We start from the raw sequence: 27,159 nt of genomic DNA on the forward strand, positions 1-27,159 counted from the left end.
AATGAAAATTTCTGGTCTCCAGCATCCCCCCAAAAAACTTCAAAAGGGATCTTTTAACATGTTAGTTCAACAAATGACAAAAATGGTAAGCAGTTCTGACATTGGGAAGCAGGGTTTATCTAGAATGGGTATAATGCATCAGTGCTATTTTTCCACTGTAGCTATTTGACACAACTTTCTGCAAACAGTCATTTAGTTATCAAAAGATGTAGAATTAGTGTTGTCAATGGCAACTCCAACATTATCGCCAGAAACTCAAGACTTGCTTTTCAATGCTAAATTACTTTACTTAATAAAGACCATGCAGTTCTTGGAGCATCCCAGAGAGTAAGTAAACATTAAAAGAGATAACTTGTATTTTTCTTTCTATTCTCAACTATTATCCAAGTGGACCCTGCACTGCAGGAAGCTGAAGCTACTGCAACTTCAAATAAGAAAGCAAGGGAACTTTGAACATTATATTTTAGGAGACTTTAAACGTTAAATCATTCAACAAATGAGTTTATTTTGAGGTACTAAAACTTAAAATACTTAACATTATAAACTGTTCCAAGTACTAGTTTGGAAATGCCGAACTTGTGGAATGAATACTGAAATAAGAGCTTTACACGTCGTACTTTTCATTTACACTTCCACTATGGCACTGGATAAGTCATTCAACTAAATCATTAAGATAAACCCATTTAAAACAGTTGAAAGATGTTGTGAAATGATTCCTTAAATTGCCTCTTATGTGAATTGGGAGAATTTTGTTTTAGTGTAAATCAATTTAAGTTTCTCATAGATGGGTATCATATAAAAAAATATACGTTCCAGGGCCAGTTGAATATGCAATGATATTTAAGGAGGGAAAAGAAAAAGTGGCTAATATTTTTGTGAGTCCCAAACCAGATTTATTCTTCATGCAAAGATAATGGAAAACTTTGTGTGTGTGTGAGTGTTGTGTGTGTCTATGTTGGGAGTCCAGGATCTGTTAGATATCAACATCTTAAAAGAAAGAAATGTAGGTTTCCACCAATGCTTGCCTTTTTTTTAATATTTAGCACTAAAAGTGAAAGCCTTTTATAAACCAATTTGAAAAATAAAGAAAACTTACAATTACCAAAATATGGATTCAACCTAAGTGTCCATAATCAGATGAATGCATATAGAAAATGTAGTGTGTGTGTGTATATATATATATATTACACACACACATACACAATGGAATATTGTACAGTTGATCCTTGAACAACATTGGTTTGAACTGTGCAGGTCCACTTCTATGCAGATTTCTTTCAGTATATACAGTATATTTCTGTAAATGTATTTTCCTTATGATTTTCTTAATATTTCATTATCTATAGCTTATTTTACTCAAAGAATACAGTATATAATACATATAATATGTAAAATATGTGAGAGTCAACTATTTATGTTATCAGTAAGGCTTCTGGTCAACAGTAGGCTACTAGTAGTTACGTTTTCGGGAAGTCAAAAATTATATGTGGATTTTCAACTACGCGGAGAGTCAGTATCCCTAAATTACACATACACACAATGAATATATCAGCCTTAAAAAAAAAATGAAATCATGTCATTTGAGACAACATGGATGTGGAGGACATCATCCTAATGAAGCAGGCACAGAAAGACAAATATTGAATGATCTCACTTATATGTGGACTGTAAAGAAGCCAAAATCATAGAATTACAGAGTAGAAGAGTAGAATGGTAGTTGCCAGGGTTCGGGGTGGTAGTGGTGGTGGGGGAAATGGTGGAGAGATGTTGGTCAAAGAGTAGAAAGTTTCAGTTATGCAGGATGAATAAGTTCTGAAGATGTATGAAGGCATGTATAGTATGATGACTGTAGTTAATATTACCCCACTGTATGTATCATTGTATGACTCCTGATTTTGGCTGAGGGCATGATCTCAGGGTCATGAGACTGAGTCCCACCAGGAAGTGTGCTTGAAATTCTCTTTCTCTATGCCTCTCCCAGCCCTTCTCTCTCTCTCAAATAAATAATAAATTAAAAAAAAGTATATCATATTGTAAACTGAAAATATATACATTTTCTATTTGATAATTATACTTCCATAAAGCAGGGGAAAATGCAATAAAATTTAAGTTCAAAATTATGTTTCTTCTTAAAAATTTTAAGCAACTGAGATTAGGAAATTGAACTTTGTTATGAAACTTTTAAAGATAATACTACATTCATTAATACAATGTATCTCTCCTATATGGAATTTAAACTTTAAAAGGCTAACACTAAATAAAGCAGTAAGTCTGCAATGACACATTTTGAACTACAACAATGACTATCATTCTATTTCGGTGTTCATACCAAAGATTCCCTCTAAAATTTAGTTGATGCAAAAGGAATATTTATTTTTAAATGGCTGAGGAAACTGAGTGTAGCCAATACTTGATTTTGTTTCTGAATGAGGCTTGGTAAAATTATGATTTTATTTACTTATTTTTAAAGATTTTATTTATTTGAGAGAGCGAGAGAGAGCAAGAGTGTGGGGGAGGGGCAAAGAGAGGGAGAAGCCAACTCACCACTCAGCAGGGAGTCCCATTCAGGACTCCATCCCAGGACCCGGAGATTATGACCTGAGCCGAAGGCAGACGCTTAACCGATTAAGGCACTCAGGCGCCCCTAAAATTATGCTTTTAAGACAGAAAAGAAAGCTATGCTCTTACTTAGAACAATGTAATTCAAGAAATAAACCAGGATGAGATAGGATGGATTAGTAAAGAAAATATAAACTGTGGAATAGTTATAAATACTAGCTTGATAAGTCTTCTACAGAAAAATGAGAAATAGGGAGCCTGGGTGGCTCAGCCAGTGAGAGCTCTGCCTTCCGCTCAAGTCATGATCCGGGGGGGGGGGGGGGGGGGGGGTCCCTGCTCAGCAGGGTGTCTGTCTCTCCCTCTCTCTCTGCCCCTCCCTCCTGCTCATGCATATCCTCCACCCTCTTCTTCCCAGAAATAAAATAAAAAGAAAGAAAGAAAGAAAAAAGAAAAAGGAGAGGGGCGTCTGGGTTGCTCTGTGTTAAGTCTCTGCCTTCAGCTCAGGTCATGATCTCAGGGTCCTGGGATTGAGCCCCACATCGAGCTCTCTGCTCAGCAGGGAGCCTGCTTCCTCCTCTCTCTGCCTGCCTCTCTGCCTACTTGTGATCTCTCTGTCAAATAAATAAATAAAATCTTAAAAAAAAAAAAAAGGAGAAACAAATGAGCAGTAGAAAAACAATCTGAAAACAAGAATTCACTTATCACTTAGATTACTGAAATGAAGAATGAAATGTTAAAGGAGAAACTGAGGTTGAGTACTTTATAACAGTTTTAGATACATTGAGACAAAGAGATGTTATGGTAAAGTCAAGCACTCAATATGGCTAAAATAGGGAGAAAGTGAGAAAAGGGCTGAGACAAGGAAGAGATTAAGGTGGAAAGAATGACCAAAAAACTACAAAAAAGAGATTTGATGAGAATATAAAGGCATAGTAAAAAAAAGTTCGAGGACAAAAGGCAAATAAAAAAATATAAGAAAACTGTATTTATAAGAATTTGTGGCTGTGTGAAATTCATAGTTCTCTCACCCTTATTAATATTACTGAAAATCTAGCAAAGCAAGAGGAACACAAATCCTACAAGTCTTGTCTGTTTGGCATGACACAGTGTGCCAGGCAAACCCACTGCCAGTGCAGGAACAATTTCAAGGCAAAATGGGACCCATTCCAGAGTTCTGAAGGAAGCAGCAAGAAAATAAACAATATAAGGATAAAATTAAATACCCCAATTACTTCCAAGTTCTTCACAGGATTCTGGTTTAATGTAAATCCCAAAAAATCACTATCAATGCTACAATAAAACATTCTTAAAAAAAAAAAAGTTAAAATCCTTTACCAGTACTGTCACAATGACTATAATTTCAATTCTATTAAGTTAATTTGAAGCTAAGAGAGATTAATACTTTTCTACAGTCTGTCTTTTGAAACTTAACTGTGCATTAGGTTCCTTTTGCACATCTTTCTGAATTTATTTTCTTAAGAAGAAATATCAAATTGTGAGAATGCCTCTTTATGCAAAATAGAAAATGAATGCCTTAAATGACCAATTTATAAAAGTTGATCCCACCCCTTCTCCAAACACTAGATTTAAAATGAACTGACTTGGAAAAACCCTTTTCGAATATTAACCACAAATTTTATGTTATACCATTACCACATTGAACTGAAAATATCTTTATGAAAATAGCTGTTATTTAAGCAATTTGCATTTATTAATTATTTAACTTAACCCACATAATCTTGTGAACTAGATACTTTGATTTTAAAGTTTGCCATAGTAAATAAGGCTCTGAAGAGGTCCAATAATTTGCCTACAGTCCAGCAGATGGAGTAGCTGCAACTGGAACCCCAGCTTCATCAGTCTAGGCTCTTAACTTCTCAAGTATAGGACTTGGCTGCCACGGCAGCTCAGCAGTAGTTAGCACGGTGAGGTGGATACAGAAGGGTAATATTTACATATCGCACCAGTACAAACTAATTTTAAGATTCTAAAACCTGTCATACAACAAATACATTTCTCACTGAGAAGCAGTGATAAGCCAAATTTTGATGTTTAAATCTGCCTGGGAAAAAACCTTTGGTATGGCCTTTTTTTGTGCTCAAGAATGTCCAAGTAGAAATTTACATTTGAAAATAACCTAGATAGATTTACTTGAGTTCTGCCAAACCAGTTCACTTGCTGTCAGAAATAATCTGGTAATAGTTTCTTAACCGAAATTTCATTGTTTATATCTCAAACTTACTATTAGAAGTTAACCATGATAATGGAGAGTATCTTATCATTAATTCCATCTTCTCAAAACCTCAATTATCTTCCTACCCCCCCCAACAATATCCTAATAGAGGACTGGGTATAGTTACAGTTTTAGTTAGGGTTTTTAAATCATAGCTGATTTAAATCAGCTATGATTTAAAACCCTTGTCTAAAAATTTCACTATGTAGATCCACTTAGGGTTGGTGTGTTCCGTTCAAATTGGGCAGAACTGACTCTCTATGTATTGAATAACTTTGGGCTGTACTCTGAACACTGTGAATATGTTGTGGCGACATGCTACATGGTGCCAAGGGTGGTAATGTTTTTGCAGGCAATTAACCTGATGAAGGACAATTCAGGTTATCAGTTCTGTCCTATAAGCCTTAGCTGCAAACTGCTTCCTATTTGCCCCTGCACATCCATGATCTCAGGGGACAGCCAGAGACTTGGCCTGAGTCCGTTCTTCTCTGGCTCTCTCCTCTCTGGGGCTCCTTCACTCTCTCTGGTGACCATGCTTATTCTGAGCTCATTCTCCTTCCTGTTTCTTCTAGCCAGAATGATGGCGGGCTTTCTATTGTAATTTCAGCCACTGCAACTATGACCACTCTCAGGACAGAACTACAGAAAATCAGTAATTTACTCTGAGGTGACTATTTGCTCCACATTTGACTCCTTTCTAAAATATGCAAAGTTCAGTGTCCAGTTCCTCAGGGAGTTGTTCCTGTGTATGTTGCCACATTTAATACTATTTGTAGAGAGCTGGTTAGGTACTCATTCTTCATACAGAAGCTCCAACTCCCAAACTCAGGGTTTTTTTTGCTTTTTTAAAAAATTCCTTCATTTTTCTGAGCTTTCACCATAATTTTCCAGTCTTAATCACCAATCCATTGGCTTTTCCTAAAGCTGTCATTCTGTTCACTGCTGATTTGACAGTATTCACACTACTGACCATATCCTCCTCCTTGAAACATTTTTTTGGGGCCACCAGTATAACATATTTAGGTTTCTTCTTAAGCTTTGATATTTGCATTGCCCCCTGACCAAGGCCATACATGTGGGCATTCTCTAAGGTTTAGACATGGGTACACTGTTCTTCTCTCATTATATACTTTTCTTACCATTCATTGTCACATTAAATCTAGTGAGTTTTCATTTTCTACAGTCTATATTTGCAGGCCTCCCTTCTCTCTTTATAATCACTCATCTCTTTTGATCCAATACCTTTTCACTTGTTGTGTTGTCTACTGTAGACCAAGTTTTAAAACATAACCTAATTACTTTTTCCTCAAATATGGTTCATACTTCTAACCTTCATTTTCCTTTTTAAATACAAGGATGTTCTCCTTAGCATCAGAAGATCTTAGGGTAAGATAAAACCTTAAAGAAAGATTACAACCTTCCTGGAATAGTAAAATTCAAAACAAAACTGTAGGTCTGACAAAGGGCAATAAAATGCCAAGATGTATTATCTTCTTCATGTCAAAAAGAAATAGAAAAAAAGTAGGAAGGAAAGAGTTTTAGATTCAGCTTTAGAAAAAAAGTTACGACTTTTTCCTCAAGACAAGAGGAGAAGAGAATGTTTTATCAGCTGCAGCAAGAAGGAAAACAAGAGTTACTGCAGCTATCTGGCCATCCAGCAGTAAATTCCAGATGACACATTGAAGGAATATGGACAAGTGAGTGAGCCTCTGCAACATAATGTGGATGCAATGTAGAGGGAGACATACTGTTCCTAATGTTAAATAGTACAGACAATTAGGGGTAGAAATAATGTGTGTAAACCCATCTGATATGGAATTACTAAGATGAAAATTAAGTTGCAATACAAAAATCACAGCACCACTACTGGTAAACAAAATGGGAGAGAGAAAACAAAAGATATCCATCTTGGATAGAAAAAAATCTTTCAGGAAAAAACTTAGGTTTCATAACACGGCAAGACTGCCTAAGTATAACATATTAGGTACAAGTGAAAAATTAGGTGAGCCTTCCATGCCTCTCCCCCACCAAATTCTATAAAATATCTTTAAGGAGACTATAAATCCATTAAGAGCTTGTTAAAATACAATATTGGGAAAAATGCTAGCTGGAGAGTCTGTGGTTAAATGAAGCTAAGTGGTTGTCTTACTGTTGATTTCAGATCCCCTAATATTCTTATGCCTTTAAAAATTGTCAGAAAGAATACACAGTATGTAGCATTTTATAGGTCTGGAGCTCTGTGGATACCCCAGGAAATGTATCAGGCACCACATTATCTTTAACAGATTAGGATAAGAATTCAGTATGTTCTAGACTTAATACAATAGGTATAGAGAAATAACCAGGAGCAATATATAGGTACTATGATTTCAAGTCTAAGGATATAGCTCTCTAGGCTCAGATCTAGTTTGTGGCGACATGGCTAAACAGACCAAGAGGGTTGGAATCACTGGTAAATATAGGACCTGTTCTGGTGCCCCACCTTGGGAAAATGGTGAAGACTGAAAAAAACCAGCATCCCAAGTATACTAGCTCCTTCTACGGCAAAACCAATGTGAAAAGATGAGCTTTGGGGATCTGGCCTTGTGGTTCCTGTGGGAAAATGGTGGTGCCTGGACCTACAACACCACTTCTGCCATCACCGTAAAGTCTGCGGACTGAAATAGCTGAAAGACCAGTAGGAGCTCCACCATTTGAAACAGTGCTAGCCCATAATAAATTGGTTAATTTATGTAACAACAACAACATAAAGGATAAAGATGTAGAACAATTATTTAATAAATGTGAAAAGGACTGAGGAACAGGCAATACGACTTCTTTGCATAAATAAGGATTCCTCAGGAGATATTAAAGTATTCTTACAGCATGACATTATTTCAATATAAGGAAAAGTAACTGGGGCACCTGGGTGGCTCAGTGGGTTAAAGCCTCTGCCTTCGGCCTAGGTCATGATCCCAGGGTCCTGGGATCGAGCCCCCACATCAGGCTCTCTGCTCAGCAGGGAGCCTGCTTCCTCCTCTCTCTGCCTACTTCTCTGCCTACTTGTGATCTCTGTCTGTCAAATGAATAAATAAAATCTTTAAAAAAAAAAAAAAAGGAAAAGGGACTTACTGAAAAAAAGACGTATTTTTCTAACAGAATATTATAATCTGGTAAAAACTGGTTCCCCAAATACGGCTTAGTATCCCTGGGGTCCTGAGATCCTTTCAGGGGATCTACTTTTGGGAGAGAAATCTACATGGGCCCTGAGTGTCCCTGCACACTTTTGCTGCATATCAAGAATACAAGGCTCTGACTGTTATTTACGTGGGATAGTTCTTGGGATTGTGTTTGCAGGGAGTAAACCTGAAGATAATGTCTCCCTTGGACAAGGAACAGGCTGCTGACTGCTTGCTATAAAATGATAATCTCCCAAGCTCAGGGTTTCTCACCTTTAATGCAACTCAGTGCATATGCAGGCATCCATCTTGGTCTCACTGCATTGCCCTTCCCCATCCCCAGGAGGGACCAAAGCAAATAATAATGCTCTTGCTTGCTGTGCTGTGTATAATAAAGATCTTTTCCTCTGATTCAGGAGTCTCGTTTCTTAGAGCACCCCTGAAGCGGTAACCAGCTAACTTATTAGCTAGTAAGTAGGGGAAGATCAAATCCCTGACCCTGAAATCCATGCAGTCAACTCTTACTACAACACTATTAGATGTTATTTGCCTTTTTTACTTTGTTGGCCTTTATACTGACGACGCACAAACAACAGTGAGTGAAACTGCAGGCACCTGAGCATGATCGAGGCCATGGAACTAAACTGGAGTCACTGTCTTCAATGCCACACATTCAGTAAAAAAAGGATCCCGGGCAGGGGGGTCCTAAGCTATCTTCTTGATTTGACAGTAAAAATTATTAATTTTACTAAATTTTGATCCTGAGTTATTAGCTTTTAAATACTGTGCAAGACAAAACAGGAAATACACACAAATTCTGTTCATATCAAAGTACAAAGGTTGTCTTGGGGAAAAGCACTGGTTCAACTGTTTGAGTTGCAAGCTGAACTAGTCACTTTTTTAATGGAATGTCATTTTCACTTGAAAGAATGACTGACATGTAAGCTATGGTTATTCAGACATTCTCAAAAGCAAATGAAGTTAGCCTCTCACTTTCAAAATAACAACTGACAAGATTTGTTGTCCACGAAAAAAATTTAAGTTTTCAAGTGAAAATTAAAAGCTTGGGGAATGTATACCTGTTACAGTAAGCTTGACAACGGCCCAATCCTTAAAAGACTTTTATGATGAGATCAGTATGATGTTAAATGTGATTTTTAAGCACTATATCATAGTCAATATTTGTAAGATCTGCATAGCTCAGTGAACCAATATTCTCCAAATAACCAATTCATGATGCTACAAAATCACATAGGTTAAAGATCTAAAGTACAAAGAGACCACTGGCTTTTAAAGCAGTAGAAAAGTTCACTGGTTTCAGCTTTTATATTGCAATTAACAATTAAGAGACTACTACTTACTGAATTTTGGTATGGTATCAAAAGAGAAGAGCCGCAATTTCTAAAAGGCTATTAAAATATTCTTCCCTTTCCCAATTACATATCTGTATGAAACTGGATTCCATATAATTCAACCAAAAAACAACACAACAGATCATAACAGATCAAATGTGGAGGCATTTCATAACGCTGAAAAACAAATGTCTTCAAAACAAATTTTGAGATTTTTAGGATGACACATTATAATGTAAGAGAAAACCAGATTGTATTGGGAGGCTAGTACTAACCTACTGAGGCTGACAGAACAGACTTTCATGATTGGGTCAAGAGAAATCAGGGCTGAGCAGAGTATATGAACTCTGTTTTGTGGTGTCTGGAGAAGAGCAGAAAAAAGAAAAATGGGAAGTGTGAGGAAAGGGTTTAAAAGGGGGAAGTAAGCAGAGAAAAGCCATCACTAGAAATAATTAAATTTGCTTAGAAGCCCGGGAAGAAAATTTAAAAAGTGATATGCCATTTCTCATCTTTTTCCTTTCCTCAAAAATTACTTCCATTATTATAAAAACAAAAATCCTAAAATGACATATTGAATTAAAAAACAGAGGCCCAGAACAGGAAAGGGCTAGGCTGCATTAACAATTCAGATTTGGAGGGGTACCTGGGTGGCCCAGTCAATTAAGCATCCAACTCTTGATTTTGGCTTGGGTCATGATCTCAGGGTTATGGGATCGAGCTCCACATTCAGGGGGAGTCTGCTTGAGATTCTCTCTCGCCCTCTCCCTCTGCCCCTCCCTGCTGTGCACTCTCTCTAAAATAATAAATGAATAAATATTTTTAAAAATTCAGATTTGGAAACAATAAAAATTCCTGCCACAGAAATTTCAAAGTAAATATTAAAATGCTTTGGATATCAACATATATTTTTTTGTTTCTTAAGTCTCTGATATATTTATTATGATACTTGAGAAAAAACTCTGAACTTTAATGAACGAACTGGCTGAAGATAGTTTTTCTTCCTTCTAATTATTATTCTACCAGAGGGTCTGCAAACAAAGACCAGTCTCCAAAGAGAAGTAATATAGAAGTGTTAAACATTAAAAGAAGGTACATTCAATCCAGTCTCTAGTAACAAAACTAGGGGGAATAGGACATTAGCTCTCACCGAGAAGGGAGGGTAGGGTGCTCACACACATTTTCTCTGATCCTACATAAGCCCCACCTTAGGCTGCTATGTGCCATTGTACAGATGGTATAATCACTACTTCTATCTAATAAAAGATGATGAAAAGAGAGAATTGATCATCAAAAGAATACAGTAACTCTTTTTTTTAACCAAGTTGAGTAATAAAACATAAATGAATTTATTTCAAGTTCCTCTCTTAGAAAAGGTACTCTGTTTAGGTGATGTAAACCAAATTTGACTTTGTCACAGAAATCATTTGATAGTTACTACATATCTTGACTAATGGTCTGGTTTCTAACTTTTATTCAAATGATGAAAAACATATGACAATCTATTTTTTAAATAAACATGCATATTTATTTTAAATCAGTTCAGTACATGATACAGACTGGTCTTGCAGTTTTTAATGGACTAAAATAGAAATTTCTAAATACAGCAGTGTCTGCGTGAGCAACAAATATATGTAAGGTAAAACAGGTGTTGTTGTTTTTAAGTAGGCTCCACACGTAGTGTGGGGCCCAACATGGGGGGTGAACTCATGACCCTGAGATCAAGACCTGAGCTGAGATCAAGAGTCAGATGCTTATGCCCCAAAATAAGGTATTTCTTTTTTTTTTTTTTTTTTTTTTTTAAGGATTTTATTTATTTGCCAGAGAGAGAGAGAGAGTACACACAAGCAGGCAGAGAGGCAGGCAGAGGCAGCGAGAGAAGCAGGCTCCCTGCCGAGCAAGGAACCCGATGCGGGACTCGATCCCACGGTCCTGGGATTATGACCTGAGCTGAAGGCAGTGGCTTAACCAACTGAGCCACCCAGACATCCCAAAATAAGGTATTTCAACAGAATATCTACACAAAGAAGAGAAATCTGAAAAGGTTTCTATATACCTTTTAGCTAAAAAAAGAAATCAACCCAACCAAATTATTAATGGCTGCAGATATTAACCTGCTAAAGGAAGGGGGGAAAGGCTGTGAGTTCCATTTTAAGAGCTCTTCTTGCAAAACCTAACTGGTTTCATATTATGGTTTTGTTGTTAGAGCAGTATTTAAAATTATAGATGGGAGGCTTTATCAGCTACATTTTCACAAAAATTGCTGTATGTATTGACATTAACATCTATCAAGGTATTCATAATCACAATAGTCTACTATAAAGCTTTTATAATGCATATAAAACCAGGTACTTGGACAATATATGGCAACTTGACAAATATAGTTTAAGAGACTTGAAATAGAAAAGTGAGAAACTACAGGTGGCCTAAACTCAGAGAGATCCTAAGTGGGCACTGTATCTGAAATCCAGTGTATATGACAAATGAACAGTTCAAGAATGGGGATACTGTCCAAGATGTAGACTTGTGAAGCTAGGATTTTTATAAGCTACAAAAGTCCAGAGAGTAAAGCGGGGTTAAAGTTCATAACCTGCCCGCTGAAACTGTCATACATACAACTAGAGGAACACAGCAATGCCTCTCACTGAAGTACCATCTATAGAATAAAGTAACAAAATGGTAGGGAGCATTCTGTCTTCTGTAGTCATGATTATGTCATTTTAAAAAGGTTATAGTAAATGAAATGCTCTTTCAAAACCCCCAGTTTTAGCTAACTTAGTTAATTTATGTATATATGTATGTATCTATGTATGTAATTTGGCACTCAAATGGGGCTTGAACTCATGACCCCAAAATCAAGGGTCACATGCTCTACTGACTGAATCAGCCCGGCACCCCAGCTTTCAGTTTACATAATGTTCTCCAAAGTGGCCTGTAATAATTTTGATTCTTGCCTAGAAATTCTTTTTCCATTAAAATCTTGCAGAAACTCTACATATCTCCATAGATTACCAAAAATATGCATTTAAGAATATGTTTTCTTTTCTCTACTTGAACTAAATGTTGAGTCCCTGCAAGCCTACCTTCAGCTCACCAGGAATTTTTATTTTTAAATTAAGGTCCTACATGTTTTATCTGTACCATAAAATTATAATGTTTCATTTTATCATAAAATTAAGACTTCACATTGTCTTATAATGTTTGCTACTGCTTAGCGTCTCCAAATCCTTGTTTCTCCAACTAGGTTATACAGTTCCTTAAAGGAGATAGATCTTGTCTTCCTCTTTTTTTGGCATTCCTGTCTGTGACTAGCAAGACTAGGCAAATAGGAGGAGTTCAAACACTTCTCACCTAAGTGACTGACAAGTGAATTTTTAGACATCAGCTTTCTTCAAACATGACAGAGCCTCTGTATATACTAGAATTGCCAGGTACAGTGCATGTGATTTCCTTACTGTTAGCACTGATGGCAGCTCCACAGCGCCATCACTGTTTCACTCTTCTAAACCCACAAAATCTTTGTGCTCCTCAAAGCTACCATATCCTCTGACCGAATCATAATGACAGGTAACATTAGAAATGTGCCAACTGTCTAACTGGTATCTTTCAGTAACAACTGCATTCTCTGTATTTTTATACTTTTGCTTCGAGCATGTAAGTCAGATGAAAAAAGACATATATAAAGAATAAACTAGATATATATATGCAGAAAATCAAAAATAAAGCAAAAATCAGCTCTTTGGATACATAAACACACGAGCTCTATTTAAATAATTAGTTAGAAGTTCAAATAAGCTCACACTATAATTTGTATCCTGGATCCTCAACTCTGAAATGACTTTACAACAATCAGTAGTGTCAGTTTTTTTTTTTTTTTTTTTAACTAAATCAAGACTTTAAGCCAGATGGCAGGGGCATTATCTTTGTTCTTCCAGTGGCTTGCAATGTCAGGTACATATGCAGTCCAGTTAATGAATGAGTGAAGAGAATTTACCAGTATTACCAAATTCTTCTACGTATTCTATATTATTGCTCTCTACATATTTTCTTGCATCCAAATACTCTATCCAGACTTTTGTGTAACTTCCACAAAAACAAAAAGTAGGATCGAAAGATGAGAGCAAACAATTTTTGTTAAACCCTGGGCAGCTAGAATAGAATTTAGTTTGGCAACTGAAGTGCTTTCCTGAAGCAGAATTACAGAAATCTCTTATTTCCAAGATCTTAAAAGTGACCCAGTGTATTACAATCCTGGCTTTTAAAAAAGTGAATTAAACAATACCAATTTATATTTAAATTAAGAAAGACAATTTGTTATTTAAATAACTGCCTTCATGATGTGTTACTATGTTTGACAATAGCGTTCTACAAGTAACAGACAGTAATTTTGTGAAGAATAAGTATGTATATTTTTGTGTTATTTGATTTCCTACATATTTTCAAAAAATTTTTAAAAGATTTTAATTATTTATTTGACAGAGATCACAAGTAGGCAGAGAGGCAGGCACAGAGAGAGGGGGGAAAGCAGGCTCCCTGCAGAGCAGAGCCCAACGCAGGGCTTGATCCCAGGACTGGGATCATGACCCGAGCTGAAGGCAGAGGTTTTAACCCACTGAGCCACCCAGGTGCTCCCATATTTTCAATTTAAAATTGGCTACAAGAAAAGAGTAACAACAGGCAACAGTTTCTTGGTTCTTTAAAACACTGCTCAGCTATTCTCTGGAAAGTCTACATTCATGTTTAGAGTTTTTGAAATTGTTCTTAAGAGGAGAAGCTATGGTATTTTTTTTCTTCTGAGATTAACAGTGATAAGATTCAGGAAGTTCAATTTACTATTAAATTCTGCCAAGGTCCTCTACTTTTTTTCACTAGTATTTGTCATATCAATTAAATACTACACCCACACCCATGATCTTTGGTACCCTCTTCTGTATACCACAATCTACAATCCCATGATACTTTTAAAATACATCTACAAAATCTCTGGTACTCTTCCTTTCAAGAAGAGGAGCTAATTTCCTTGCCTCTGGAGCATCTCTTAACTTACTTCTACTGAGCAGAATAAAGTGGAAGCAAAGGTATGTGATTATTAGAGACTAAGTCATATAAAGCACTGAGGTTTCCTTCTTGCGCTCTTGGATCTCTTACTTTTTTACTTTGAAGAAGTTATTGGCCAGGTTGTGAGGAAAGATCCACAAGGAGAAGTCTCCTGCCAACAGTCATGTCAGTGAGCCATCTTGGAAGTGGGTCCTTCAACGACACCAACCCTTTAGATGACTGAACCCCTTGCCCATGTCCTGACTTTAATCACATGAGATCTTGAACCAGAACCATCTAGCTAAGTGACTTTCAAATTTCTGACCCACAGGCCGTTGAGATAATAAATATTTGTTGTTTTAAGCTGGTAAGTTTGGGGGTAAAATTTGGGGTACTTTATTGTATGATGGATGATGCAATGACCCCTTTGCCAAAATAATGTCTCATCAAGAAAGACCGTGCAAACTATGGTGGTGTACAAGAAGTGCAACTCAGGAGAACCTGGGTGGCTCAGTCGGTAAGTGTTCAACTCCTGATGCTGCCTAGGGTTGTGATCTCAGGATGTAGGATTGAGACCAGTGTCAGGCTCTGCACTGGGTATGGAGCCTGCTTGGGGTTCTCTCTCACCCTCTGCTCCCCTCCCTCAACCCCGCCAATAAAAAAAAAAGAAGTGAAACTCAGGTTTTCATTAAATGGAGTACTTTTCTCCTAATGCTCTGAACGTATAAACAGAGTACTAAGGGTCATTCAATTATACAGGCTCTGCTGTCTTGACTTTTTTTTTTTTTTAAAGATTTATTTTTAGAGAGAGCACACATGTGTGCTTGCATGGCTGGGGCACTGGCAGGGTGGAGAGATGATTTCAAGCAGACTCCCCGCTGAGGATGGACCCCAATGCAGGGCTTGATATCACGACCCTGAGATCATGACCTGAGCCAAAATCAAGAGCCGGACGGTTAACTGACTGACCCACCCAGGCACCCCTTGACTTCTTTATGTCCTTTGAGAAGTCAAAGGACCCTTGCATGCTCTGTGTAGGAACACCATGAACAGAGGTTAAACTATAAATTTCATGCTTCCCAAATAAAATTTTCTAAAAGAGCTTCTTTCTCCTCAATATACCCCTTTCCTCCATTCTTTGTCTCATCTGCCAAGGCACTCAAAGTTGTTATTCACCATAATGTCAAAGGGGCTTTCCCCTGTCAAATATCCTAACCAAATCCTGAACAAAATATATAGTCTAAAGAAAACAAATCCTCAAACCACTCACAAAACTGAAGGAAATGACTATGGGTGATCAGTAACTTTGTGTTATTGGTTCAAAGCATATCTATTAACTTAGTAATTCATTACAGAGGCTAGGCCAACTAACTGATTGGGAATGCGATTTCTGGAAATCATTCAGTTTTTAAGAAGACTGATACTATAAAAGTATACTGAAAATAGAAAAAAAATGAACTATACATTTATCTTAGCCATTTCTGCACCATGCCTTGCAGTTTTGTTTTGTTTTTTAATATTTTGTTTAATTATCAGAGAGAGAGCGAGCGAGCACAGGCAGGCAGAATGGCAGGCAGTGGTAGAGGGAGAAGCAGGATCCTTGCCGAGCAAGGAGCCTGATGTGGGACTCCAGGACGCTGGGATCATGACCTGAGCCAAAGGCAGCCACTTAACCGACTTAGCCACCCAGGCGTCCCAGTCTTGCAGTCTTTATATGGAGATGAATACTTTTATAAAATTGCAACTGATAACCAATATATTTCTTCATTTTGGAAAAACCCTGATATATCCAAAACTGAAGTTCTTTAGGAACGGATTTCCCTTGTATTAACTAAAAGTAAATTTAATTATAACTCAGTATGTATAGATCAATATATATGCCAGTTGAAAAGATTTTAATTTAATTACCTAATTAGGCAGTATTTTTCTAAATGAAGCCTAACTTTACAATATACAGCCAGCTCTCAAATATTCAATAAATCCAATTTATTCATTCTTTTAGAATATATTTACTCTTCTTTTTAATTTGTTATATATTTAGTGCTCATGAGCAGTTTGGCTCTGGATATATAAAGATAAGAAAGCTGAAATATAAGACAGTTAATTTTTATTCTTATTAAATGGTTACAGTATAAGAAGACCAAGTTGATAAGTTAGTCAAAGTATTAAATACGTGGCTGTCAGGTAAATGTTTCTCCCACTAGTAAAGATCATTATGAGAACTCACTGAATTTAGATTTACTTCTTACTTGGAACTTTATTTTTTTCCCTCCATTGTCTGTCTACAAATTAAAGTTACAATTGATGCAACATTATTTCTTAAGAGATAAGCCATGTCTGACATAATTTCTGTTACTTATATTTAACGTTAGCCCAGGTATCTAGACATATATTTTATAAACAAAAGATATCTTATAAAAATAAAACAAATGTATTTTTAAAAAGAATTCTGTTGAAGTCAACACTTACTGACTGAAAAATAAACTCTAAAGCTTTCATGAACAATGACAAATTAATCAAATAGAAAATAAATGAAATTATTAACATATCTAAGAGCCTTTTACACCATCCCATTTGTTCTAACCAAGACTAATCTTTTAAAAAATACCTTCTCTATATTTTAAACTAGAGATGCTAGATAATAATCTTCAAAGAAATGTTATAACTGGAATATAGGAATTTTGAATAAAGATTAATGGTAAATGGTAAATAATATTTAGTAGTCCCTGAAACAGGAAAGTAGAATGATAGTTTACTTAAGCACTAAATCTGTAAGTCGCCATTTTACAGTAGTTCAATTATTTTGTAATATACTATAATAGACCCAATCATAAAACTGCATTTCAGAAGTCAGAATCACTGTTTCTGAATCTTATTTTTGCAAAATAAACCTAAACAATATTCCAGTGCCAGGGTTTCTTGTGTTTACCAGCATTTTCAGATAAATGGAAACTGCAAAGGGGAGGGGGAGAGATGAATGATCCAAATAAAAAAAACAAGAATGATTAAAAAAAAATGAAATAGGAGATACTTTAGAGAACTTACCATTCTAAAATTTTTATACATAGAAATGTATCTAGATTGGATTTCTCATATTTGATGTTAAATGAAAACAAGTTAAGATAGTCTTAGTTATGGGCCTGGTAACTGAATAATCTTAGCACACAAAGCTAAAACCTTCTACCTTACCTAGAAGAAAAGAAACAGAGCATTCTTGACTTACTTGGTCTTGTGGATGTTAAGAATCCTCATTTACTGGGAGATATTATTTTATTCAAAAGCAGTTTCATGCTACTAAAACCTAACTCATTAAAAAAATTCCTTTTTAAACATAACATTTCAATGATTCATAAAAAGAGGTAGAAAAATGCATCTGTATATCCATTACCTTGATTTAACAAGTGCTAACATTTTGCTTCAGCTCTTTCCTCAAAAAAAAAAAAAAAAAAAAAAAGTTGTAGATAAAACTGAAGCCCTCTTTATTCCCTTCTAGAATCACACTCTTCTTTCTCCAATTGTAGAGGTGATCATTTTTCTAAAAAAGTGGTGTAACTTTCCTGTCCATGTTTTTACACTTCGACTACATACTTATGTTTTTATAAATAATGTCATTTTGTATTAAAAATTTACATAAATTATTCCCATTTTATCATTTTATAATTTCTACTTTTTATTCAACACTTTCTGAAATCTAAGCATACTAATATATATTTAGTTAATTTTAATTTTTCTAAAGTGTTTCATGTAAAGGTGTTATCATTCTGCTACTGATGGATGTTTAAGCTGTTTCTAAGTAATGTAGCTTGAACATCTTCTATATGTCTCCTTGCAGGTACAGAACGTTCCTTTTTATATTGTTTCAATGAAGCTTGGACATCCTTCTATATATCTCCTTGCAGATATAGAATGTTCCTTTTATACTGTTTCTTTTTGCTTAAGCTGGTTAGGTGGATTTTTAAAAAAATTAAGCATAAGCAATTGAAGAAAAAAACCAGTGTTGTTTCTAATCCAGAATCATCTATGCCTTACTATCTACCTTTAGTTAAATGTTTTATTTGTTAAATGCCTGTGATACAGGAAAGAGAATACCAGGAAACATGAAACAAACCTAAGCCTTTATTTTACTTGGAAATAGTGCTTCTATTTAGAAACATGTAAGTTATTTGTTCGTGTATAAACAGAATTTCTGTTTAAATTCCAATTGTGGATCTACCTCAGGAAAATAAAACAAGATGTGTTATGTATCAGCATCTGAATATTGCTTTTTGCAGAAGTAATGTTAGGATTGGAAAGATCTTGTCCACCTTCTCCCCTGCTTCTGCCCACCAAAATTTGACAGAATACTGACTGAATAATTCAGGAAGTCTGTGGAACCTGATTTCTCATTTCTTATTTCCTTTAGGGAATAAACCAGCAGTGCAGTCTACCTTTAATTCTTTTTCTCTTGGTATTCCTGATTTTACTTTATCATGTGGCTGCTCAAGAGTCAAATTATTCTTCCTTGCTTCACTGTCTTCAAGCAGGGGAACATTGCCAAAACTGTTATCTGCAAGACAAAAACCTCTTGGATATAAGTAGAGAACCCCTGTTTTTGGTAGCACCTGGAAAAATAAAAACAAACCAGAAACCCTAATCTTAAAGAGATTTTAAACTATGAGCTTCAAAAATCTTTAGAAAATTACTTTGACAATTTAAATATTCCCATTTAGATTTTTTTCATTCCCACTAAATACACAGAACTCCTACTCCCAAAATAAGTGGTGTTAAAAAATACATAGAATTTAGAAAACTAGAAGCTCTTTGCAACTTAGTATCAACAATAGCAATTAAACTTTTTAATAAGCCATATTTCCAGGTATGTATCCCTTGTTTAAGATAATTATTTGCATAACTACCCCATACTTATTCTAGGAAAATTAGAAAGGGAAGACATGGCAAAAATAAATAAATAAAAGCTGCCCACAACTTTTATGACCTGTGAATTATTCCTATTAACATTTTGGTTTATGTTTTATCGCAGTTTTTCTTTTTCTATACATATAAATTCAAATAAGAATTTTTTGCACACATAAAATTATATATATTTTTTTATCCTGCTTTGTTCATTCTTCTATATATTATGAATACGCCTTATGTTAGTAAGTTAACATCTATTATCATCACTTTTTCATGGCTACATAGCTGTTCGTTATGTGACTAATTTAATTGTTGACCACTTCTTTATTTCTATTTTTTCATTATTAGAAATTATATTGTTATAAGCATACTTATATACATGTCTTTGAGTTCCTGAACAAGTATTTTCTATGACATATTTTTAGGACTTGAATTTTTCATTTAAAAGGCACAATCAGGGCTCCTGGGTAGCTCAGTCGTTAAGCGTCTGCCTTTGGCTCAGGTCATGATCCCAGGGTCTGAGATCAAGCCCCATGTTGGGCTCCCTGCTCCATGGGAAGCCTGCTTCTCCCTCTCCCACTTCCGCTGCTTGTGTTCCTGCACTCTCTCTCTCTGTCAAATAAATAAATTAAAAAAAAAAAAAAACCTTAAAAAAAAGGGCACAGATATTTAAGAAAGTTTTTCCTATTTACTGGTCTTCTAGGAGGTTTCATCAACTTAAAGTTCTATAATATAGTATATGTGAATGTTCATTTCCCCATAACCTGCAAGTATCCATTTCTTAAATAAAAATATGTAACTGTGCCAAAGTTATTAAAATATCAGAATTACTGAGAAACAATGGAGAAATAAAAAAGAAAAACTTGATTTCCATTTTTCTTTTTAAGAGGTTCAAGAAATACATAAAAAATTAATATGAACATACCTTGACTGGAATTCACAAGGAATAACTGTGATTTTAGCTTGTCAATAATAGTTTGTTGAAGTGACAGCTGTTCCTGTTGCTCACGTATTCTCTGCTCATAGTTCTCAGTCTGCTGACATAAAAACCAGTTAGCCTGATATTTACTGACAGATATGTACATGCATTTACTGTCCATTAATAATTAATTACATATAGATACAAGCTGCCTTACTGCCATTCCCAGGTAATGAGCATGTTATCTGTGAACTAAAAACTGGTTCCAACAGTGTATTAATAGTCATTATAAACATCACTAATTTAAAACCCTTAAAACACTGTAAAATTTAAAAAATCATCTTAATTAAAGAAATTTCGGTTAATAGTTCAACGTATGGTTTCTTGGTTCTTCGGTTAGAATAAAAATTATAATTTAGAATTCAGTCCCTGATGACAACAACAAAAAAGCATGAATGACAAAATGGATGCTATATTATTCTATAAAAATACCTATTAACTTAAAAAATGTTAAGGTTTCATTGTTTTTAAATAAACAGTTTTGAATTTGTATGTAGAGTTTAAAACCACAAAGGAAGTAGCATACTGAGACCCTATGAAAATCAAAGGAGTTAAGTACAAATTATAAAATTACATTGATCAGAAACTTCTTTTCTCAGATTAAGTTTTATGAAGTCAAGAGAATATGTGGTTAATTCTTACTGGATATCTTAAATATCATAGTTTCCCTTATATTTTTAACCCTTTCATCTTGCTATATTATTGCAATGGTTGTGAGAATTAAGCAATGAAAGAAGATAGCAGTTTGCATTAGAGAATAACAGATGTTAACAAACCTTTAAGCAAATATGAAAATGTTGTATTACAATGACCAAATTAGTACAAAGCCTTAAAAATATATTACCAACCAATAATAGAGAATTCTTTATCAATTTTTATCATTTGTGCAACAATAAATGACTAAACTGTAAATTCCCTGGATGTAAAATAGGGTCCTAATAATCTCACAATGTTCTTCAGTAGATACTAAATATTTGATTTTGAGGGGCACCTGAGTGGCTCAGTTGGCTAGGTATCTGCCTTTAGCACAGGTCATGATCCCAGAGTCATGGGATGGAGCCCTGCATTGGGCTACCTGCTCAGCTCAACAGGAAGCCTATTTCTCCATCTCCCTCTGCTGCTCTCCCTGCTTGTGCTCTCTCACTCTCTTAAATAAATAAAATCTTAAAAAAATAAATATTTGATTTTGAATTCAATTTTTATCAAAGTTCAAAATTAGTGAAATTATTATTTTCAGAGACCAATAAGCTTAAAGTTCTTTATAAATTACACAGCTGTTCCTAGATTCCCAAAATAAATTAGCTTATGAAATTAAAGCAAAATACCACATTTTCCCAAATAAAGGGTGAAATTTTATAGTAATACATTTCAAACAAGAATAACTGACAGAGTTGCTAAGTAACTCAAGTGGTTTGTTATCTTTGCATGTTGCCTGAGAGTAGTGTTATATAACTTGATACCCCCCACAGAACTCTGCAAAGTAACTTATACATAGTACATCCTTGATGAAAAAAAGGAGGAAATAAAGAATCCAAGTTAGAAAGAAAAAGAAGCCTAATTTTATTTTTATAAATAGAAGAATGTATGTTGTGTGTCCATCTGGGCCATATGACCTGTGGTTATGAATCTCAGAACAAAACCTTAAACACCAGGGCCATACCTCTTAAAACAAGACATCTTATTCCCATATAACTTTATAATCAAAACCCTAGAGTGAGTAGGTTGACTGAAAGGATTTAAAGGTCTATAGCAAATTCTGTAATAGCTTAAATTTACCTGGGCTACACAGAACTACCAGGCTGAGGAATCAGCAAACATGCTGATGTTACTTCTTCAGTATCTACTTCTGCGTATTTACAACTTTCTCCAAAGAACTCAAAGCTCTTCATAAACAGTGACCAATAATTGCCCATTCTTTCATTACATTTTGATAGGTAAAAATATTTTACCATCTAAACATTAAGTAACCAGTACAGAAAACTTAGCAATCACAGATAGGCCCAGAAAAAGTGTGTAAAGGGGTGCCTGGGTGGCTCAGTGGGTTAAAGCCTCTGCCTTCGGCTCAGGTCATGATCTCAGGGTCCTAGGATCGAGCCCCACATTGGGATATCTGCTCAGCGGGGAGCCTGCTTCCCCCCCCCCCCACTCTGCCTGCCTCTCTGCCTACTTGTGATCTCTCTCTCTCTCTGTCAAATAAATAAATTAAAAAAAAAAAGAAGTGTGTAAGTTACTCAAACCTCAGCTCATTCTCCTTCTACTATGTGTTTTTTTTTTCCCCACCTTCATGGAAAACCAAAGGACTTGTATTTTCTTTTGGACCCAACTCAAAAGGTTCTACCAGGTAATATTCATCTTTTAGTCTCTGGCTTAGAAACATATTTTAGCACACCTACATATAAAATAGTGTAGTAAAGGAATAATGCTGAAAATGTATTCATTGGCTGAGAAAAAAGTTGAAGGTTTTTTTTTTTTTTTTTAAGATTTTATTTACTTATTTGACAGACAGAGATCACAAGTAGGCAGAGAGGCAGGCAGAGAGAGAGAGAGGAGGAAGCAGGCTCCCCGCTGAGCAGAGAGCCCGATGCAGAGCTCGATCCCCTGAGCCGAAGGCAAAGGCTTTAACCCACTGAGCCACTCAGGCGCCCCAAAAGTTGAAGTTTTGAACTACGTCTTAAACTACTTAATAAAGTACTTTATAAACTCCAGCAAACTCTGTAATAACTTAAAAACTGATATTCTGGAAGTTCAGCAGGGGGAAAAGAATAGCAATGGTCTTTGTTTTTTTACTGTTTTTTACACATACTTACATTATAGCAATTATAGTATTCTAGTCTAATTATATTTCTGATTTTGCTTTAGACTATGACCTCTTCAAGGGTAGAGGCTATTTTCTTCTGGTATCTCTAGAATACAGCACAGTGGCTGGCAAATGTTGAGATGCTCAGTAAATACTAGTAGAATAAATAGACTTTAAGTTGTTAATTAAGTTGTTAAGTATCAGAGAAATAGACATGACTTCAGAAGTTACCTGAAAGAATGGAGAAAAGGCTTTGCTTATATTTTATAAAGGAAACAGGAGAAATGGAGACAGGTCAGTAGGTGAATAAGACGAAAGGAAATTAAGTTTGAAAAATGGACACAAAAGATAGGCAATATTGAGTTGTTTTTTTTTTTTTTGGAAAAAGGGAAGCTTATACCATTAGCAAAAAAGTACCAATTCAAGAAAAGAAAACTGATATTTAGAAAATAGTATAAAGATTTTGACCACAAGGTTATGAGAGGGAAAGTTCAAAAGAAGATATTGTATCAAATTGGGAAATAACCAGCAGAATTAAATTTATTTGTTTTATATATATATATTTGTTATATATATAAACTGAAACAGTAAGATTTTTTTCTTTTTATTAAATGCTTTTGTTCACTGAACAGATCTGAATAAACTTACAACCTGAAAAGTCCTTTTTAAAGGTCAGATAATTTACTGTCACAGTATTTAAAAAAAAAAACAATACAATTACAAACCAAGTAGATTCCAGCCCTATCAAAGACCTTACAAAACAGAAAAATCACTAACAACCACATTGAAAATGTACAACAGCAATGTCTTGTCAACACTTCTGTACAGAGCACAGAGATGACAGCTAAAACAGACAGAAGAGAAGATGCTTTTGACAGCCAGTGTGTGTGAATGATTCTTTGAGTCAGATGGCAGCAACAAGTTACCAACTAGGAGATCTGCATGACAACTAACCATCCATCTGTATCAAACACCATCTGGCCAAGATGACTCTGGCTTCTGTGTATTTGACACGCCTTCCAATTCCAAAGACTAGCAAAACAAGTGGTCTACCAGCATCTAAAGAGGTAAACAGGTACTTAGGTACTTGTGCCATAATGTACTCTGCAGTCTTTCTTAGTGTTCAAAAGCAAAACTTAAAACAATGCTGATCAATACAGTACTCATTTTAAATTTATTAAAAATGGTTGTCCATACATGTCCTTCCTTCCCTGGTCATAAACAAAGCAAAGCTTATCTTTAGAACTGTCCCTTTATCCAGGGAAAATTTCAATTCATCTTCAAAACTAAGGCAGCATATTCTCTACAATTTTGGATATACAGCTGCTCAAGTTTTCATGGGTTTCATAAATATTAAAAGAGTTCTATAAATTGAATTTTTTTTTCCTACTGCTGACACTGAAAACTGTCATTTTTTGTATTTCTCAAAGCACTTATTTCCTAGATGGAGGAACAAAAGTTCAAGTGCCCTTCGTCATCAATGATACTTACAAAAGTTCAAACATCTCTTTTCATCCTCAAGAACTAATCCCAATATTCTCAAAAATACCATTGTTTCCCTATTTTCTTCTGGTATAAAGACAATAGGAATGAAACAAACTGAATTGGTTAAAAAAAGAATCTCAATTAAAAACCTTTCAGACTTTTCCAAGATTAACAAAGAGAACAAAAGCTTTAAAGAAGGCTATCACAAATGCTCTCAACAAGGAAACTCCACAGTTCATGAAGTAAGACAATTAAATAACAACTGTTCCAATATGTAACACTTCAATCACAAACTACCTTATCTTGAAACTCTGGGTAAACTAAATATCGACATCAATTTTAAGTAAAAAAAAAAAAAAAGAGAGACTGTATAGGATTAACAACTCAGAGATCCTGGTTTACACAGCTTATTCTTCAACCATTCTCTGCTGTATTTTCTTATAACCTAGTTATATTCCCCCCACCCCAGGGTCCCCAGTCCCATAAAAAATTACCTAGACTGCAATTTGACAGATCAGATAATCAATCTCATTATCTACTATTTAGTGACAGTGCTGCCACCAATTTCTCAGCATGCCAAATGATAAAGAATGACAAACTATTTTTATTTTATGATCTTGTGTTCTGGTTCTGATTAATTTACTTAGTCTCTTTGAGCTTTGGCTTCTTTTTTTCTGAAATGAAAATGGTATTTGCCTGAAGAACTGAAGAAAATGTGTATAAATTATCTGGTACATAATAAGCTTTTTGCAAATGTTAGTTCCTTTCCTTTAATAATGAGCAAGATATCTATATAGTATCTGTTAGCATAGTATGCAGTGTATGCATCCATTAACTAAAGCCTTGATTACCAATGAACACGGATAATATGTCACCAGACTTATAACCTCCCCATGCTCTAAGCCAGTTTTCTCAGTCTTTCTTCTAGTTCATTGTAACCTAGGACTCCGGAGTTTCTTTCTGAGAAAGCAGTGTGGTACCTCCATTGAATCAAAAACATTTTGTCAAGCAAAAAAAACCAAGAACCCCAGTTGTTCAAAGTTTACGAAGAGAAAAAATAGTAAAAAATGATTAAGGACCAATTAACGGCTGTTAAAAACTACAAAAGCAGCACATTTGTTGAGAAAATGCAAAACAACAACAAAATGTCTACCATCACTTCCACAACAAAACCCCACGTATGTACAAGGTAAAAGTGAGTCTCTTCCTTAACTGTGACTTCCATTCCTCCTCAGAAAATTACTGACACTTTGGTATGTACCCTCTCAGAACTTCTGTGCACATATATATGTATCTTACTTTTCAAAAACTGAACTATTTTAAAATCTGAATAGATTATCTCCCACATTTTATAGGTGAGAAAAGAAACATAAAGAGGTACAAAGTAACTTGCCCAATGTTTCTCAGTAGGCAGTGGAGCTGGGATTTGAATTTAGGTTTGCCTGACCACCAAAGCCCAAGTCTGTAAATAACCACTGTGGCATATCATGTAAGTATATCCAGTTCTACCAAGATTCTCTTTTTGCTAAATACTCTTTCCTTCATCTCATCTGAAGTGGCAAGTTATACATGAGACTCTCAAATTTCTCCTTCTAACCCAGACCTCTTCTCTGAGGTTTCTAGGTCTTTCCTCTAGATCTATGTGGCCAAGTGTTGTTGGGAAAGCAATTCAACTTTTACATATTCAGAACTGATGATCTCTTCTCCCCAACTTCTCTTTCTCCCTGCCACCCCAGTTCCCTGCAAAATCAAGTCCTTTGCACTTTCTCTCTGTATACGGCACCATTACTTATCTACCCACATATCTACTATCTATCGAGAAAGCTGTAACAATCCTTCATATCTACTTGTTCTATAGTCAATCCATTACCAAGTATCAATTTTAATCTTATCTCTCTCAAATCTACCCACTTTTTTATCTCCAACGTAGCCATCACCATTCAAGAATTAACTTACTTTAATTAATTACTGCAATAACCTCACTATACGCCTTAAATGTATCAACCAATCCATTCTCTGAACTGTAGTCATTGTGTTTTGCAAAACTGCTTGGTAATCATAACATCCATTCAGTCCTCCCATCCTTCCCCCATAAATATCTTTAACAGTTTTCTACTGCTTTCAAAATACAGAACCAAAAATCCTTAATATAGCCTCTAAAACCCCTACACAGTCTTGCCTGATTCTTCTCATTGCACATTTCCCTTATAGTTTAAATTCTTCTAGGCCAATGAGTCTTTATAACACACGTCCTTATACCTGCAAAGGACCCCAACCCTGCCCTTTCAAAAGTCAGTTCATAAAGACTTTGTTCTCTGACCTCCTAGATTAGGTCAAGTCCCTAACATGTTCTAACAGCAGTTTACTTTTCTTCCTAATACTTATCAGAGTTTGAAAATTTACATTTATGAGATTTCTTGACTAGTCTCTGTTTTACTAGATATACCACCATTCCATGAAGCAGGGAGCATGTATGCTTATCATTGTGGACTCAGTACTTAGAACAGTTCCTGATATAATACACTGAGTAGGTGCTCAGAATAACTTTGAATGAACATCGTAATTTAAACATTCCCAATTATTAACGGATCTTCTTGAATTTGTATCTTAGCATACCTGCCTAAAGTTTTGACAGGACATATTTCTGGAAATAAAAACCTGGAACA

The 27,159-nt window shown here is 35.3% G+C and overlaps 1 protein-coding gene across 10 annotated transcripts in view; it reads right to left on the reverse strand.

The window, feature by feature from the left end:
* The window catches only part of TANK (TRAF family member associated NFKB activator), a 94,564-nt gene that overhangs the window by 14,324 nt on the left and 53,081 nt on the right, over positions 1-27,159 (reverse strand). For 6 of the 10 annotated variants that reach the window (XR_013966531.1, XM_080798299.1, XM_080798298.1 and 3 more), the window contains 2 exons: positions 20,158-20,266; positions 18,764-18,882 (listed from right to left, as the gene is read on the reverse strand). Coding sequence is in view for 9 of the 10 variants with exons in the window: in XM_080798299.1 (XP_080654425.1) it covers positions 18,764-18,882; positions 20,158-20,266 (228 nt within the window). In the remaining variant the exon portion in view is untranslated. Of the gene's footprint in view, positions 1-18,763; positions 18,883-20,157; positions 20,270-27,159 lie in introns of all 10 variants that reach the window. The other 4 variants (XM_080798296.1, XM_080798294.1, XM_080798297.1 and 1 more) reach the window with 1 other exon arrangement.

This window comes from Martes martes (assembly GCF_963455335.1).
Source record: "Martes martes genome assembly, chromosome: 3".
NCBI classification, from domain to species: domain Eukaryota; kingdom Metazoa; phylum Chordata; class Mammalia; order Carnivora; family Mustelidae; genus Martes; species Martes martes.